This window comes from Sceloporus occidentalis, unplaced genomic scaffold (assembly GCF_023333645.1).
Source record: "Sceloporus occidentalis isolate IW3139 unplaced genomic scaffold, rSceOcc1.0.p SCAF_5, whole genome shotgun sequence".
NCBI classification, from domain to species: Eukaryota; Metazoa; Chordata; class Lepidosauria; order Squamata; family Phrynosomatidae; genus Sceloporus; species Sceloporus occidentalis.
Genome location: NW_028316985.1, coordinates 85,153,494 through 85,171,866, shown reverse-complemented (window position 1 = coordinate 85,171,866; position 18,373 = coordinate 85,153,494). Strand labels below are relative to the sequence as shown.

The window sequence follows — 18,373 nt, the reverse complement described above, 5'->3', positions numbered from 1 at the left end:
TTTCAGATATTGTTGAACTATAAGTCCCAACAGTGCTAGTCAGCTAAACCAATGGTGAGGAATGCTGGACTTGCAAGCCAACAACATCTGGAAGGCCAAATAGCTCCCTCTTCTGCTCTATGTGGTTTCCAACTGCCCAGTTTGTGACAATTTCCTGTCAAAAGGGAACAAGATAAGGCCAAGTCAAAGCAGACTTTTGGTGACCCTATCATAAGGTTTGCTTGGCAAGATTTATTCAGAGGAAGCTTGCCATTGCCTTCCTCTTAGACTGAGTACTACATGACTTACCGAGGTCACCCAGTAGGTTTCCTTGCTGAATGAGAGTTCAAGCCCTGGCCTTCCAGAATCCTAGTCCAGCACTCAAACCACTACCCCAGAGGTCCCAGACTATTGTCCAAAATCTCTTAAAGAGCACAATGTCCATCTCATGGGGACCACTGCACTACCCCATAATACCCAGCATTTGCCTTGTTGGTACATTTACCTCTCAGAATTGAACTCTTCTAGCTTCATGTCAGAGGTAAAAATGATACCTTAAATACAAATGTTTCTATTTCATGTTGTCAGTAGCAAATTAGGACAATGGCAATGTAGTCTTTTGATCAATTCTGTTTATTTATTAAAGCTGTTGAGAAATAAATATATGTTGATCCCCCATTTCTTCTGCACTAGTGCCAGTCCACAATTTTTCTCCTTTTGCATACTGTCCACCTCTTATGAAAAATTTGGATCTGGTGGCAACTAATAGAGACTGCTAACTATTTAAGGTTTGAATACTATGCACATTTATCTGACAGCAAGTGCCACTGACATTATCAGAGCTTACTCCTGAGTAGACATGACTACTTGTGCTCTACAGGTACTAACTTCTAGCAATTGTTTTAGCTAGTCATTAATTATATGTCAGTAAAATTAATCACAACTATTTTAATCTGTTTGAAGTAACTTAAGTATTTTCAGCTAGTTTTACAACCACTCCACTCCCAGACAGAAAAAAGTAATGCAAGTCCCTTATCTGATATGTTTGTGACCAGAAACATTTTGGATTTCAGTTTTAGTTTAGTCAAAGTTTTACTAATTTTAAATTTATGTGATAAAAAGCAACAGTACAGAGGACAGCAGTTGCTGTTTCTCCACTGAGAAAGACTGGATCCAAAAGGAAAGGTACCTTTTGGACTGCAGTGCCTAGAATCCTCTTTTAACAAGTTATCCCTCCCCCATAAAAAAATACTACTCTTGGTCTAGATTGAAGTCCTTAGATCTCTCTAGTCCAGTTATTATTAAATTCAGGTGTGGATCTTGTGGGGGGAGGTGTTGCCCTTCTCCATAATTCAGTGGGATCCACCCATTTTTAAATTCCAGAAGTGGTCAGTATTTGGTGTCTAAACCAGACTAAGAGAGAAAAAATTATTTTAAAAGACCAGTTGTATCCCCGGCAGCTTTTAAGGCATCATGATTGACTGTTTTATTCTATACCTTTGCATCTGGGTCCTTGGAGATACCCTGGAGGATGCACTGTAGGCCCTGTTGGGTTTCACATAGCCCATGGGTCACAATTTCCCACACCTCACTTGATGGGACAGATAGTGCTTTCTGTTTAAAATGTGAATATGGAAATCAGACTTCTTTTAGGAAGACCAATTCAGGGAGGTAATGTTATTAAATAATACTTTTTTTGATGTGTCTTCTTAAACTGCAGGAACTGAAGTGTTGTCAGTAACATTTCAGATTGCTATAAAGCTTTAACAGCTATGCCTTTGTGAAATGCTAGTGGCTTAAACCCAAATAATGATATTTTCCAGCATATTCTGCTTTTGTTCAGATACATGATGGCACAAAGGTCACTTTGGTTGCCATTTCAAACAACAACCCTTGTACAAGCAGTTGCGCTTGTTGTGTGGTTGTGTAAATCTACCATTTAAGAAATGCATCTTCTTTAAGCACATAGGTCAGGTTGGTGGAATCATAAGCTGTGTTTTACATAAAACATTTTTGGAATCGTAATGAAAAAGAAATTATTTCATTTCTAATCATAGTATCTCTGTGCTCCCAGGCAAATTTTTCATGGCTGAGATGAAATTGATTAAATTCTCAAAGTAAAAAATAGCACGTAGCATACCAAGTTCTGAACAATGATAAAAGATGAGTAAGTAGAAGTACATGAGTTGCGTCAAATATATCTTTAAAGAAAATATAATAAAAATGATGTAGCACTAAAAAATATTTTATTTTTGAGCAACAGATACAAGAAAATGTATTTTACAGCCAGACAAGAACTGAGAAATAAAATTCAGTAATAATGTTTTATCAATAATAATAATAATAATAATAATAATTTGTTTTATTTATATACCGCTGTTCCAAAGATCATAGCAGTGAACAGCCAATAAGCTAATTAGCAAGTAAGCTAATTTGCCCCCAACAGTCTGGGTACTCTTTTAGCAACCTCAGAAGGATGCAAGCCTGAGTCGAGCTTGGGCCCTTTTGCTGGTCTTGAACTCGCAACCTTGTGGTTTTGAGTGAATGGCTGCAGTACAGGCATTTAACCACTGCGCCACCAGGGCTCCTTCAATACATCCGTGGGTTACAAAACCTCTACTTTTACTCTTTTTTATTCTTTTTTAGAGAAAATTATAAGTCTTCTTATAAGTCTCCTTGTGTTTGTCCATGTCATTTTCCTTAAAATATGATAATGAACATCATGGACTTGGAACTTTTAATTAGTGACTCAGTATTAATATCCATTTGTTTCAGGTGGTTATTGTGTTTCTCAGTAAGTTGTTTGCTGTGAATAGCTTTGGAGAAATATCCAATAAGCAAAGCCATGCTAGATCAAACTAAATGTCTATCTAGTCCAGCATTATGTCTGCACAGTGGCTAGCCAGAAATCTGTGGGAATCCCACAGCAAGAAAATGAACACAATAGCACCCTCCTGGTCATGTTTTATAACAACTAGTATTCATAGACATAGTTGTTCTGATCAATTACCTCCAAGAATAGAGAGCCATCATGTCTGGTATCAGTTGATATCCTTGTCTTTTGTGAAGCCTAATTCCCTTCTAAAACCATCCAGGTTGGTGGGCTATCTCTATTAACTGCAACTATGAATTCTGCAGTTTAATTATGTACAGTATAAAGAAATACCTCACTTCTAAAAAACATATTTTTATCAATCTAGAACAGAGCTTGGATTTTTAAAAAAGTAATTCATTACTCATTTTATTGTTATTTATTTATTTTAATTCTTATTTTAAAAGGGTGGCTCATTAATATTATTTGTTGCTTACTACAGTATTTACTTGTAATAAGTCGATAACATACTGCAAAAAGTGAGTAATGAGTAGGGTTCCTCATAATAAATGTATTTAAACTTACATATGATATGGAGATTGCAGTTTTGGAGATATTTCTTTTATTCTCTCATAATATTAGACCCTTGGATGATAGTTAAGTGGTGAGACATTCAGGATCTAAGAATGGGAGCAGTCTGCTACAAATAACAGTATTACTCGTAACTGGTTTTTAGAATTTTTAACTGTATCTCATTTTATTGTTGTAACCCACTTGGATTCCAAGTGATTAAGCAAAATAATAATAATAATAATAATAATAATAATAATAATTAATGCATTTAATGGAAGCAAGCAATTGACAATATGTAAAAAGCCAACATATTATATAAGTAAGCCAAGTGCAAATAGGAGCGGAGGAATGATAACGATGATGGTTGCTTCTTTGTGGTTAGGAAAACAGAATTTTAGACTTCTTAGTGTTGCATGGTATGTCTTCCTTTGTCCTTTCCATAAGTTGAATGATTCCAGTTTCCCATTCCACATTGCATATAGCTAGCATTTTCCAATGTCAGTAGGCATCCATTTCACTGTTTGTATTCTAGGAGGGTGAGGGGGAGAGCTGTAGGACTTCTACTCTTTTCCGCCAGTCAGAAAGAACAACTAATTGCAATCATTACCAGAACATTTTTTCCCTTGCAGTCTGTCTCCGGAGCTAATTTCTCTGAAAGCATGTAATGAATTATCCATCATAAAAGCTGTCAGAAAGTTAGAGATTAAAAACATGGTAGCCCAAAAAAGAAATTGCCTGAAAAAAATGATTTGGATATTTATGGAAATGAATACATGTTGTCTCATCCATGGTAACCATTTTCAGCAAGATTAGGAGACTCTAGGTCCCGCATCCCAATTTATGCATTTCCCTATGACTGAATAATGAAGGTAGTAATGTGTTGGTGAAATGAGGGGAAATCCTTTTTCACTTTTGCTGGGCTCTATACAAATAATATTTTTAATAGCTGTGTATACACTTTTAGAATGTTTTGAATTTAATAATTTAATTCCTATAGTCTAAATCCATTTGTTAATCCCTACTACAGTATGACCCCCCTCCTCCTCATATCTGTGTGAGATATTTTCCAGACTTACTATGGAAACACAAAACTTTGGATAATAGTGACTCCTATTGAAATTAATAACTTCTGGTGGAAGTTGACCATAGAGTTGCACTGGAGGATTGAGATATTCCTAGAGATAACACCTCTCTACACATTCCTAGGTTTTCCAGCATGACTATATGGTCAAATTTCACTGGAAGCATACCACAAAATTCCACTGAAGGACCATGAAAATGCCTAGAAAGCTCTTAATATTTTGGGCATGGGTAAGTGAACCCTCAGGTGACGGTCCCACAGATATGGGGGTTGTGCTGTATAGCAGTCCTTTACAATCAATGAACTCCCATAGATTCATTAGGTTTATTTTATTGACTACCAGTTAGATTTAGCCACAGGTATCTCCTTTAAAGTTAAAAGCAGGGACACCTCAACCAAGATGTTTCTTCCCTTTATTAAGAAACATCTTTAAAGAAAAGTTTCCTGTGGTTATCTTCAGTCAAGGGCAGACTAATATAGGAGAGACATTTCTGCATATATTATGATCCCAAGATGTTTTGTCTTTTTAACACCACACTTGTATTGGGCTCAGAAGCAAACAACTAACCAGTGCAACTCCTTCAGAATTGGAGTATTACCCTTGGTTACACTGCTTGCAATTCTGGATGCCACATTCTGCATTAGATCAAAGTTTCTGACCATCTCCACAGGCATTTCATTTCTGTCTGATTATATCTAAATTTAACCATAATCCAGACTACATATCTCAACACTGTTATCCATCTTGCTGATATCAAGAGAAGAAACTGAATGTAAACCTATTCATTCCTATTCAAGTCTCCCTTTGTGGATGAGCCCCATATAAATGACATTTTTTTTCCTTTCAGTAGATGGGAATGAACAACTACGCATGTATGTGTGTATGTTTAGTTTTCTTTGCTCCCATTTCACCATCAACCATCTGATCTGCATAATTGTTAGTTTTCTGAGAGGGCTAGATTTGTACATACGTTGAGATCTGGGACCCAATTATTTTTCAGTTTGGAAATATGTAATCTCTGGTGGCACAGATGAAGAGAACAGAGCTGGGAAGTGATTGATGCTATTACAAGTAAAGGCAATGATGTAAATGAAAAAGAAATGAGTGGGCCCTTCTTGTTTGTTTTTTTTTTAATTAATCAGTTGATGCTTTGTTATCTTTACTAGGAGGCATTGTGGATAAGGATCTTCGTCACTACCTCAATTTAAGGTTCCAGAAGGGCTCAGTGGACCACGAGCTGCAGCAGATCATCCGAGACAACCTCTACCTCCGAACAGTGCCATGTGAGTTTATAATGGCATTTAATACTACTGATTCTTATGGATGCAATGGATAACAGAGATAGCAGTACTATTGCAATAAGAAAATTGTAAACGATGGTGTGTCCATGCCAACAGATTGTTATCAGATTCTTCTTGTTGCATGGAGATCTTCCAGGAATAATGTAGGCTGGTATTGAACTTTGTATTCAAACTGTTGCTGCAGTGGATTTATTTTGTGTCATTAAACAAAAGATGATAATAGTATGGGCTGTTGAAGGTGGTCCTCAATTGGTAGAATAGTCAAATACACAGAACTGTATTGATGATGGTCAGAGCCAGAGTAAGATCTTCTAGTCTTTGGGAAATGTAGGAAGTTAAAAGAAAAGAAGGGATAAATCAATTAGGTACAAGATGTAACCCCCCCCCCCCCCCCAGTTCAAACAAGATCTGCTATTTAGGTGGGTGTAGTTAATTTTGCTTAACCTGTTAACTCAACACTGAAACATGCTCAAGGCACAAAAATGATGACTTTTAAACCCAGCACTGTAACTGAATTCTTTATCATGCTTGGTTTGTGATAAATGAAGATAAATGTAAGGTTGTGATAAGTTACTGTATGTTGTTATATATGAATGCATTTTGACATCTGAAATATTACTTTTCTTCAATGAATTTAACTTTTTCCACGTCATGAAAGAAGAGAGCACCAAAGCACATAAAATTGCTTTCAGGCTTAGCTGAAAAAAAGGCTTGAAGGGTTCTCTGTTTGACCCTGTGTGTGAGCAGAAAATGTTGAAGGGTCAGCCTTATTGTTTGTTGGAAATTTTTGACTAGCTAGGTTGGCTTTAATAGTGTAAAATACAATCAAAAGTACTACATTAAAATGAGATGTTGGTTTGTTGTTGTTGTTGTTGTTGTTGTTAGCTGCCTTCAAGTTAACCTCAACTCATACAAAAGTTGGATATGCTTTGTCCAAACCCTGTCTGGAGGTTCACTAGTAGTAGGAAGTGATTTTTGTGCCTTTATGGAGCACTGGCACCCCATGGATTCCCTAGAATGGTCTGTTGCTCAGTGGCTCTGGAAAGATCACAGTTGAGAGTAAACATGAAAAAATTGACTTCTGTCACCTGGTTTATTCTTAGGCTATATATTGGGAGAAGGGCAGTTCAATCAGTAGCTAATGTTACACCTTTCGTTCTCAGTACCCTGTTTCTCTGCTTTGCCACTTTTAGGTTCAGTATCCCTTAGTGTTATACTTGTCAGTTTCCAAATGAGATGAGTGGGAAAGAATTTCTTCTGGTAGCCACATATGGTCTTTGGATTTAGGTTTGTTCGTTTTTTTACCTTCCTTACACCAAACATAATCAAGTTTCTTTTGCCTTTGATATTCTCATTTATTGCTTAAATATTTGTCAAACTGGTGGTGGTGAGCAGGTATGTTTTTGGGCAAACTCTGACTTTTTTCCTAGTTGCTGGTGGTAGAGATCCATAACGTAGTGGCAAGTTCTTGTCCCCAGATACTTCAGCAGCAGACAGGTTGGAGATATTACTATCAGTAGACTGTGCCATCAGTAGCCCTATATGCCATGACAAATGTACTATAAATTGCATATACATGTATTGTAAAATTGTTCTCTTTTTAACATGGGTTTGTTCAGATGCTACTTCTTGCTGACATTTTCTGGACTTTGCTATGGCACAAACGTTCGTGTCCCATGGATAGCTTGTCAGTTTTCAGCATTATCATAGAATCTGATTTAGACAGATAATATTCTGTGTATATATGCATTTGGATAGATAATATTCTGTGTATGTTTGCTCAGTGAATTGAATATTACTGTATAGCTGTTTCATTCTTGCTAAGTCAATTGATTTGACAAAGATTTCTGGGTTTTTCAGGCTATGTGGCCATGTTCTAGAAGAATTTATTCCTGATGTTTCGGCTGCATCTGTGTCTGGCATTTTCAGAGGGTAGTGGCATGGAAGTGTGTGGGTTATATATACTGTGGGATCCTTGGTTGGGAGGAAGTGATGTATATGTTAATCTGTGTGTTGGTCTGTTGTGAATAGCAAGATCTCAGGGTGGGAGGATACACGGGTCTATTTCATTAGTAATCCATTGACCATGGGGATACCCCCTGTTCATTTGCATGTGCTGAGTCTTGATTTTGGTGTTTCTCTGGACTGGTAGCTAAGCCACAGTACCACATCCACTACCATTGTCACGGACCTACCAATTGTGTTTCATAAATGTACCAAGTCCCATTAATCCTTTCCCTGCAGAACTGCACTCTTAGTAGGCTTTTGAGGGTATGATTTACCGAGGCAGAAGAAGCATATGTTCTTCATACACCATGGTTCCTAGCACATTAATTGGCAGCCCCCTCAAAAAAAAAACAAAAAAAAACAGGTTGGGGTGTAGTCAAAGAGCTTTGCATTTTCCACTCTTGTGATAGGGAAACCAAAGTTTCCCAAAGAAAAAGATTTTTCTTTTTCATTTTAAAGTAAGATCACTGATTTCCAGGCAAGCTCCCCCACAGATGAAACTTGAATTAAGTTGAAATGTATTGCAATAAAAATAGAATAGGTGAAGTAGTGTTAGAACTACTGAGATAGGCTGGAAGTGGTGACCATGTCATAGTTTTTCCACTCTCTGATAAAGGAAGCCTGACAGAGACTGGAACATCAATCATAAGACATTACTATGACAGTAACATTAATGAAAATACCAAAATAACTGAAGTAGGAGGGCATGATTTTAGAAATAGTACTCTTCCACCTCAACTTACCATGAATAAGAACACAGAAGTGAATGCTTCAAAGAATCTTGAGGTTTTCTTTTGTTTAACAAAATCTTATGTTCTTATGTTTAACAAAATCTGCTTGATGGAGGTTACTTGGAATTATAACTGGTGAGAAGACTTAACTTGAAATGAAGGTGTATGTGGGGTTATGGGAAATGGATGACAATATGCTAGAGTTGCTTTTAAGTAAAAATGAAAATGTTAAGATGATTAGATCTTCCTACTTATGTATAGTATATAGTAACAAGAAACATTGCTGGGAAATACACTCTTTTCAAAAGTGAACTGGGGTGTAGCAGCTTGAAAAATATGCCATGACAAATTTTATGAAAACAACTAGTGCTGCCACCAAGAGCACTAGGGAAAATGTTTCGGCTGTAGCCAGCAGAAATAACAGGAGTGCTCCCAACACAGCAGGACTATCTTGTTATCTTTTGAACTAAAGCCTGAGATCCTGTACAAACATATTAGGGAATAATCCCCCACTGACCAGAGTGGGACTTCTGTTTGAATAAATGTGTAGAATTATACTATAAGTGAAATAATATACACTGCCCTTAAAAGAAGGACAACTCTGTAAAATGAGTAAGTCCAGAGTCTAAAATACACAATTGTCCATTGACTGTCCCTTTCTATGTGTGCTAGTGAAGGAGTGTGAAGAACAGAAAAACAAGGGGGAAACTTCATCTGAGGAAGAATGAATGAGGTGAGATTATCAGATGCTGACACAGCTGCAATGAAGCCATAGGAAAGAATTCACTGTCATTTATGAATAATTTCCCATAATCAAAATACAAATTGAAGTAACTTTGTGAATAGTTAATTATTAGGAATCTGTGCTCCCCACCAGCCAAACAAATCCAATTGATTCATTATACTAATTCAAAATAAATATTTCAGACAATCTCTTTATGCCACAGGTAGCTTATTATATAATACATTATAAGCCAGTTCTTCATCTTCAAATTATTTAAAGACTTTTGGGAAAGGTTTTGAGTGGCATTAATTGCACACTGGTTGCGCTCAGACTGTCAAATGAGCATATTTTACTGCTTTTCATTACTATTAAACATATGCACCAATATATTATCAGCACTGATACCTAATAATTCCTGTTTTCTTATTATGAATAACTAAAAGAGATTTGAAGATTATCCTTTGCTATTCTTTGTTTCATAGTACAAATTTAAGATCAGAAACCAGTTAGGAACTGTTCCACTGTCCTATGTCAAATTTGGACAGAGCAGTTCCATCTTCAAGGTTCAAGTAAAATCTCTCACTCGGCTCTTTTGTAGCAGTAGGTTGGGGGACGATGACACAGATAGAACTTTATCTCTGCAAAAGGACTTAAAGTGGTATGAAACTGTATTACTTTTAAAGTGTAGATGCACCCTTAGAGTCTTGGCACAGAGGGTGTTCAATATTGCTACATAGTCTCTGGTCCCTCACTCTAAGAAAAGTCACTCTCAGGGGGTATCTCATCCTGGGAACCCACCAGAGTACATGAAACCTACCTGATGTCTCACTGCAAGGGATCCTCAGGATGAGACCTCAGATAGGCTGCTGCCCTCTGCCAGCTACTCTCTTGATGTATCTTTTACATGCGTGGCAGACTGAGGCTCTGCAGTACACCCATTATGTTTCTCTAGTGAGATAGTGAGGGGTGAGCATGCAAATGGCCATCCTCCCATTTTGCCCATCTGGTGCACAGAGTTCCCTTAGCATTGGCAGAGCACAGAATTCCCTAGCACTAGCATTCCCAAGCTGAGAAACGTGATGTGGCTTTGTGGCTAAGAGTGTGGGAACCGTGAGAAGTTACTGTAACTGTCCTTGTAGCATATTGTGAATTTGTCTTTGAGCAGTTTGTTTTAAATCGGTCCATAGTACTCCCTAGTGCTGGCCAAATGCCAAGGCAGACAAGTGTATATTTATCGTTCTGTATCAGGGATGGGGAAAAGGCAGATTGTGGGCCACAAGTGGGCCTAAGGCCAATTTAGTAGCCACTGGAGCCCTCCAGGGGTCAAGAATATGTATGTGTATGTATATATATATATATATATATATATATTTCAGAATGTTTTTGCACATAGCCTTTCCGCCATGTTTGGAAGTTCCCTGGGCCAGTTAGGGTCAGGAGAGGCTTTTTTTTTTTTTCTGAAACAGCAAGTAAATAAAAAGTGACTTTTGCTCAATTCCTGTTGTGAAAAAGGGCTTTCCAGGGCCTTAAAGGATCCAGGATGGACCAAAACCATAGTGAAAATACTATCCATGCCCCCTAGAAGGCATATGGGGACATTTTGGACATTTTGGTGGGAGCTGGTGTGGAGGACAAGTGCAGCTCTCCAAGGTCCCATGGCCGTTAATGCAGCCCCTTAGCCTTCCACAGTTACCCACTGTGGTACATAGCTTCTGTAGTATTTTGTGAAGCAACAGGGCACATGCTTCCATATTACTGGCACAATAAACATCATGAATATATCTTTACTTTCCATGAACAGAGACCACTAGTTAAGGTGGCAAGAGAGTGTAGACTGACTTACATAACATATGGTGAGTCCAAATTTGATCCATAAAGCATATACAGTGAAAATATATTTATACAGATTGCTGTCATTATTTCAGAAACAATGAATAATATTATATAGCTTTCAATTATTTACAGCACAGAGTTTGGAAACATTGTCTTTTGGATTGCGTCTCTCAGGAATCTCCCTAGGGAAAATTTTCACTGGAATAAGTGCTGTGATTTGTTTTCTCCTCATGTCTGGCATTCTGAAACAGGCTCAAATTAAACAGGACAAAAATGTATATTGTACAAAGAAAATGGTATTCATGGTCAGGTGTGTGAATTGCCTTGTTTTCACTGTCACTAGTAAATCTCTTAGCAGAATCACCTTAGGCTGCAGGTGTGTCTATAAATGTTATATGGTTTAATGTTTTTTAATTGAGATTTTTCTTTGAAATGACATAGCAGAAGAGTTGCAGTCTAGCATTCCTCTGAATATTACACACATGCATACACATGCTTCTAAACTGATTAAAATTAGTGTTGTTTTAATAGGATCGCTTATTTAATAGTTTTAATCTTTTCTATTAAAATGATTGTTTTTAGCTGCATTTTGTTTTAATCTGTTTGAGCTGCCTTGGGTCTCGTATTGGGAGAAAGGTGGAATATAAAATGAATATATTAATAAAGTCTCCAAACAGCAAGGAAGTAGGGCTCCAGCACAAAGTATCTGGCACTTTCAAGGAGATCAACAGTAGAGACTGGCAGCGTGCCATGTTTTAACCAGTTTGGCTATTTCCATATATCAAAGTTGCAGTCAGCTGCCAAGTGAAGATTGCTACAATTAATGACCGAGGCTAGGAATGATGGCCATTTTACCCTTTTCCCCTCCCTTTCCCATATACTGAGGTAATGGAAACATGAGACAGGGGAACATTTAATAGTGTCCATGCTTTCCATTTGTAAATGGCTACTTATTTCTTTATTGCAAAATGTTTTAATATGTGTATTTGTGCCTGGTTGGGAATATTTCTTCCATCATCTTTCACTTCATATTGAAGTATATTTTATATTGCTATCAGCTGCCACCATTTTGCTCACACAGTCATCATAGTATTATATGGGGCTCTGGAGTTTTATCCTCTCTAATTATTTCTCAAAACGCAACAGCAGTAGAAATTAGTTTGATTCCTTTTTAGCCCCTGCATGCATTTTGTTAAGATGCTATAATGACTGTTCATTGTCCCCTGGACCCCACAAGAATGTTTGCAGCATCTTAATTCCCTTTCATTGCATAAATTCCTTGTGGTGTCTTTAAGGGTGTGCTGTAGACAAAAGCAGGGAGACTTCCAAGCTGAATGAGCCACAGTCAGTTTAGTCAGGGCCATTAAACTGGAGGACACAAACCCTTCATGCTGGTGGCCAGGAGGATTAATAAAAGCACAGGATTATACCAAAGAAGAGATAATAATAATTCTTAGAAATGACTCCTAGCATTCATGATTCAGAAGCAATTTTCAGAAATGTTTCAATATTTCTTATGTGCTTTCCCTTGTCTTTATCTACCCCCCTTGATCTTGTAGCATCATGAAATCAGAGATCCATTTGTTTCCATGTCCTTCTGAATTGCTTTGACTGCTTCGTTTGCTTAACTTTGTATATGATTCAAATTCCCATTGCATGAAATGCGTTTTTCTTGAACAGCCATTGTGAGTTGAAGGAGAGAGCCAGCATGGGGTAGTTATTTGACTGTGGAAACCAAGGTTTGATTCCCACTTGGCCATGAAACCCACTGGGTGACCTTATGCAAGTCACATGCTCTCAGCCTTAGAGGAAGGCAATGGCAAACCCCCTCCGAACAAGTCTTGCCAAAAACAAACCAACAAACCATGATAGGCCATAGAGTCACCACAAGTCGGAAATGATTTAAAGCACACAACATGTGCAGTTCCTATCACATTTAGCTATGAAGCCCACTTTTAGAGGAAACTATTTTATAAAGCTAGTTATTTATTTAAAACAATTTAAATCACCATTCCGAAATCCTTGAAATAAATACATAGTTAGTGCTAATTCTCTTTTCAATCTTGTTTGTTGTAATTTTCTTTTAAATTCCTTGTTTAGTACATAATCTTGAAGGCCAATTAAAAGAGATAGGCAGTTTGTTTGTTTGTTTGTTTGTTTAAAAATGGATTCATACTGGAGTTAGTATATAAGCAGTTATAACAAAGCAATCCATCTGGATCATTGTTGCTCCTGGATCTTGTCCATATTTTATTTGTCTTAAAACATCTGGGTCATTGGCTGGTTTGTTCAGTCAAGTTCATCTCATGGGTCACTTTGTTGCTCTATTCATTCCTGGTAGAATGCTATCCAAAGTAATATTAAAACAGTATAACTACTTTGAGTTCATCCAGCCTGATCATGCAGTTCTGTGAATTCAGAACAAGGCAACCCCATTTCGCAGGCTTAGAAAATATCTTACTCAGAGCATGAATTTGTATTACAGTAATACATATATCATGGGCAATGGACGATTGATGGGAAACAGACAGAAAGGGTTGTGGCCTATTAAAGTGTTATATTAATGTTGTTGTTAACATAAGTAAACCCAGTACTCAGACACTCCCCTCCTGTATTGTTTGTCCAAGCTATATTTTGATGTGATATGTTAAACCAACAAATTTAACAGTGCACAAGAACTCCAGCTCAGCATCCAACCCAAATTATTAGTCCTGATTTGGAAAATTCATAGAAATTATAGTTGTCAATTGGTTCACATGTATCAGCAAACTATAGACTGTATAAAGGGAGCACATCCTTATTGTAGACGCTATATCTTAACTTACTGGAGATTTTTCTGAGCCAATAAGGATTTACATGAGTTGAATTTTGAATGCTGCAAACCTGAATTGAAGCTCTAGTCAGCCATAAAGGGAGCTAGGTTGCATTGGTAGGTAGTTGTGCACTACAGTGAGCCTTTGTTTTCCATTGGGGTTTGGTTCCAGGACCCTCCCCCATACCAAAATGGGGATATAATATATGGATGCTCAAGTTCCATTATATAGGATGGCACAGAATATGCATCCCTTATATAAAATGCCAAAATCAAGATTTTCTTTTATGGCAGTTTATGCTGGAGGTTAGAGATATTTCTAAGCTATGGATGGTTGAATTCATGGATGCAGAATCTGTGGCTATAGAGGGCCAACTGTAATATTCTTGTGAAACTAATTAGCTGACACATCCACATTCTACACAATAATTGTTTTGAATAAAGATTATTTTTCTCTTGCTGCAAGGATCTGTAAATGCACCAGCCTTTATGTCAGTCATTAAATATATTTTTCTTGCTATTTCCATGACAGGGGAACATATGCATGTGTGTGCATGTGCAAGTTAGACATGGCTCTGGAGAGCTAATTTTGGAGCAAGACATTAAGTTATGTGTCTACTATAATTGATTTTCAGGGACAAATAGATTTTCCCAAGGTCAGTTTTGTATCACTTGCCTTTCTTTCTTAATCATACAGCTAGGGAAAAATGCAGCCCTAGAGTTGTTAACTCCATAATAATAATAATCTTTTTATTGATATTTTAGCAACAGATTTGAGGGCTGGCATAATGATAGTTCTGCTAGTGCATTCACCATGACCATATTTTGACTGTGGGTGGGAAGAAATTCTTCAAAACAGTGATATCATTTCCAATTATATTGGTTATGAATACCTGTATATGAAGTTGCACCTCTGTCAAAGGTCAGAGGTTTCCAGGATAAACTTCTAGAGTTAGGACAAAACCAAAAAATCAAAAGCTTTCTAATAAAGTCGTGTTTATCACCAGATTCTCCATCACTTTATTATTATTATTATTTATTAAATATTATCTAAATTCATGCAGATGGCATACATATCATAGTGTTGCATGTTTACCATTTGTTAGCAAATTTAGCATTTAAACATTTTTATTCTTTTAACTTGTAATGGTGATATTGGCAACCAAGTTGCCTTGGGACCAAGCTTTCACAGAATGAGTTAATTTAGTCATCTATAGGGATATGCTGTTTCATTCTCAACATGTGTGATTGTTAAACACATCTTTCTCAAGTGCTCCTGCTAACCGTTAGGGACAATTCCTTATTTTCAGTATTCTCTATGTTATTAAGTTGCCCTTCATTACACTTGGCAAATGTGCTATTTGCCCCCAACAGATTTAAAGGAAATGCATTGCCCTGGCTTTTGAAGATTCTGAACCAATAGAGTATGCTGTCTCTTCTATATGCTCAGTTTTTCATCCCACAACATAGCTGGACCACAGGGAACCGTTTGTAAATAATTAATGAGGACCTGTGAGTCCCAAAGTAAGAACAATCAAGATCAGAGGGCAAACCAAAATGTAGTCCTGAAAAAAAACCTAGCATTCGAAGAGTGGAGATCAAGACCAGAAACATAGCTCATGCCAGACTTTGTTATTCAAAGTTTCACCGAGGAAGGAAGTTTTCTTATACACTTTCCTTTCCAGGAATAGCTAGTGACCTGCATGTGCAAAAGCATCTGAAATGTTCTTTACTAAAGAGATGTAGTGACATAGCCTGCCACATGTCCCTTTGCTGAGAAGCTTCAGTGATCCAAATACCTGCATGAGCTAGAGTTCACAGCTCCTGATTGTCAGTCCACTCTCAGGTGATGCTCCTCCTGCCCAGTTCTGCTTACCAACTATAAGTCTGTTTTGTGGCAGGATGCCTGGCAATTAGCTCTCTGTAATTCATTCCCCTACGTCAGTTGGTTTCAGGTTTCCTTATCAGTTGCACACAATGATTGCATCTTCACTGCAGACATAATGCAGCCTGGCACTACATCAACTGCCATGACTCAATGCTATGGAATTCTGGTATTTGTAGTTTCGTGAGATATTTAGCCTTCTCTGGCAGAGAGCTTGGGTGCCCCAATAAACTACAAATCTCAGGATTCTGTAGGATGTAGCCATGGCTGTCAAACTGCATTAAATCTGCAGTGTGGCAGCAGCCAATTAGTCATTACAGAGGCTAGTTATTATCTCTAATAGATTTCATCTATTAATTACATTAATAATTTCTAATAATTCCATGGGTTGTTTTAAAATAACAAGTATAAAAATCTTTTGTGGAATGGAGCTTGATAATGGGACTGGACAAAGGGTAAAGAGATAATTTGCAGGAAGGATGTATGAAAAAGAGGGAGGAAATGCTGGTAAAAGAACTAGTAGGAAGAAAACAAGTAAAGACAGCTTTTGAAGAAATAGTTTTCCATTTATTTGAAACCATTCTGTATCTGGTTAAAATGAAGAAATTGCTTCTCAGTTCCACTCTGATGACACTGTGCCCATTAAATGAGAGAAGGGAAGTGCAGTACACAAACTGGCTGAATACCAAGTCTGTAGCTGAAGATGTGAATAAGAAAATGTTTCTGTTGCAGAGGTCCTCAATGGAATATAAGTAAGATACATTGATATAAGGCTGAAAAAGAAATCAATTCTGCTTCACAAGAGGTCAGGGAATGTCTGACCAGATAGTCAGACAATTACACAGCATGGATACATAGAAAATATTTCTTGATCTGTTTTATCTCCAAAGAACTCCAGGCAATTGGGGAACAGCTGGACTGATTATCTCAAACCAGCACTGAAGCGCCAATTCCTTCTGAACATTTGGAGCTATCTTTTGCCTTATTTTCCATTTCATTTTTTCTTCTTCCCAAATTTCACATGTAAATAGAATAGAAGACCACTTCCCACTGACTTCTTTTTATCCATAGTACACTTAGAAACATTTCTTTGCAATCAACCATGGATGAAAAGATACATCATGTGTGCTGATTTTTTAATGTATCAAAAAGAAAAGAAGGTGCAGAAACTGATATAAGGTAAAAGATATCCCGAGCTGTGAAATAACAAACCATATTCATTTGCAACCACACTCCCTGCTACTAAACTAAGGTTTTGGAGTTCATGACTAAATAAGAAACTGTTATGTCAGGGGTGGGAAAAGTGCAGCCAGCAGGCTTCCTTCAGGGAAGCGTTTTGTGGCCTCTAGAGATTCTCCCCTGACCCAAAATTTGCCTCAAATGCCACCAAATATCCTGGAGGCATTTGATATTTTTGCTGTATGATCTTTGTGCTCCTAGCTTATTTTAGGCCCTAGGAAGTGTCGTAGAAGTCAACTTTCAAGTCACTTCTTTTTTGAATAGAATATATTTATGTATTCTATTAATTAATATCTTGGCTTTCTCTCAGTATGGACTCAATGCAAAGACTATGATAGGATTTAAAACAAAATACAATAAAAACCATGGAAAATACAAATTATTTTTTTAGAATATAAATTAGTTAAACAAACAGTGGTTTGAATGCTGGACAATAACTGTGAAAGTCCAGGGACAAATTCCCATTAAGTTCATGGAAATCCACTTGGTGACCTTGGACAAGTCACACTCTATGAACCTCAGAGGGAGAGAAAGGCAAATCTCCTTTGAATAAATCTTGCTAAGAAAACTCAGTGATAGGTTCTCCTTAGGACCACCATAAATATGGAACAACTGGAAGGTACATAACAATAAGATATTAAAAGCATTAATTTAAAATAGTTCTAAAATGTTGCTAAAATGATATTTAAAAAATGCAACACAGCAAAACTGAAAGACTGCATCTGACATTTAACAGTCAAAACCTAAGTAAACAGAAAAATCTTTTCTTGCTGATGGAAAGAAAGCAGGGGTGGTGGTGGGCAACCCAGCATACCATGGAAGGGAATTCCAGAGTGTGGGAGCAGTCTCCAAGAAAGCTACCAGTGGCATCGCTAGGGTGTTGCAGGCCACACTTCCAGTTGTGTGAAGAAAAACTCTCATTTTATTAGGTCCCATTTCGAGCCCTCTGACTTTAAGTTATCAGTTAAACAGAATTCACACTGATTTCAGTAAAAGTAAAGTAAAAGGGTTACAATAATACAACAATAATAATATATATGGTGCCTCACATTTATGTGTGTGTGTGTGTGTGTGTGTGTGTGTATACATATATATATATATATATATATATATATATATAGAGAGAGAGAGAGAGAGAGAGAGAGAGAGAGGCTTTGGCAAGAAACAGTCTGAAGCCAATCAGTACTGTACTGGAATCCTTCATGTCTTTGTGTTTAGCTCCCTAGCTGTCATCAGTTTATGTAAATGATCTTGGGTTTGATCTTAATTAGTAACTAAATATCTTAAGGTAATAGGGATATACTGCTTATTAATAAAGAAGCAATCACCAAGCAATTTATTCTGAAGGCAGTTCTGACTGTGGATCAACAGGCCATCATTTCCATGGGAACAGAG

At 37.2% G+C, this 18,373-nt stretch overlaps 1 protein-coding gene across 2 annotated transcripts in view; it reads left to right on the top strand.

Annotated features, from left to right (window-relative positions):
- The window catches only part of MAGI2 (membrane associated guanylate kinase, WW and PDZ domain containing 2), a 789,679-nt gene that overhangs the window by 149,261 nt on the left and 622,045 nt on the right, over positions 1 to 18,373 (top strand). For both annotated transcript variants that reach the window (XM_089524612.1, XM_089524611.1), the window contains exon 2: positions 5,613 to 5,729. In XM_089524612.1, coding sequence (XP_089380738.1) covers positions 5,613 to 5,729 — 117 coding nt within the window. The remainder of the gene's footprint in view (positions 1 to 5,612; positions 5,730 to 18,373) is intronic.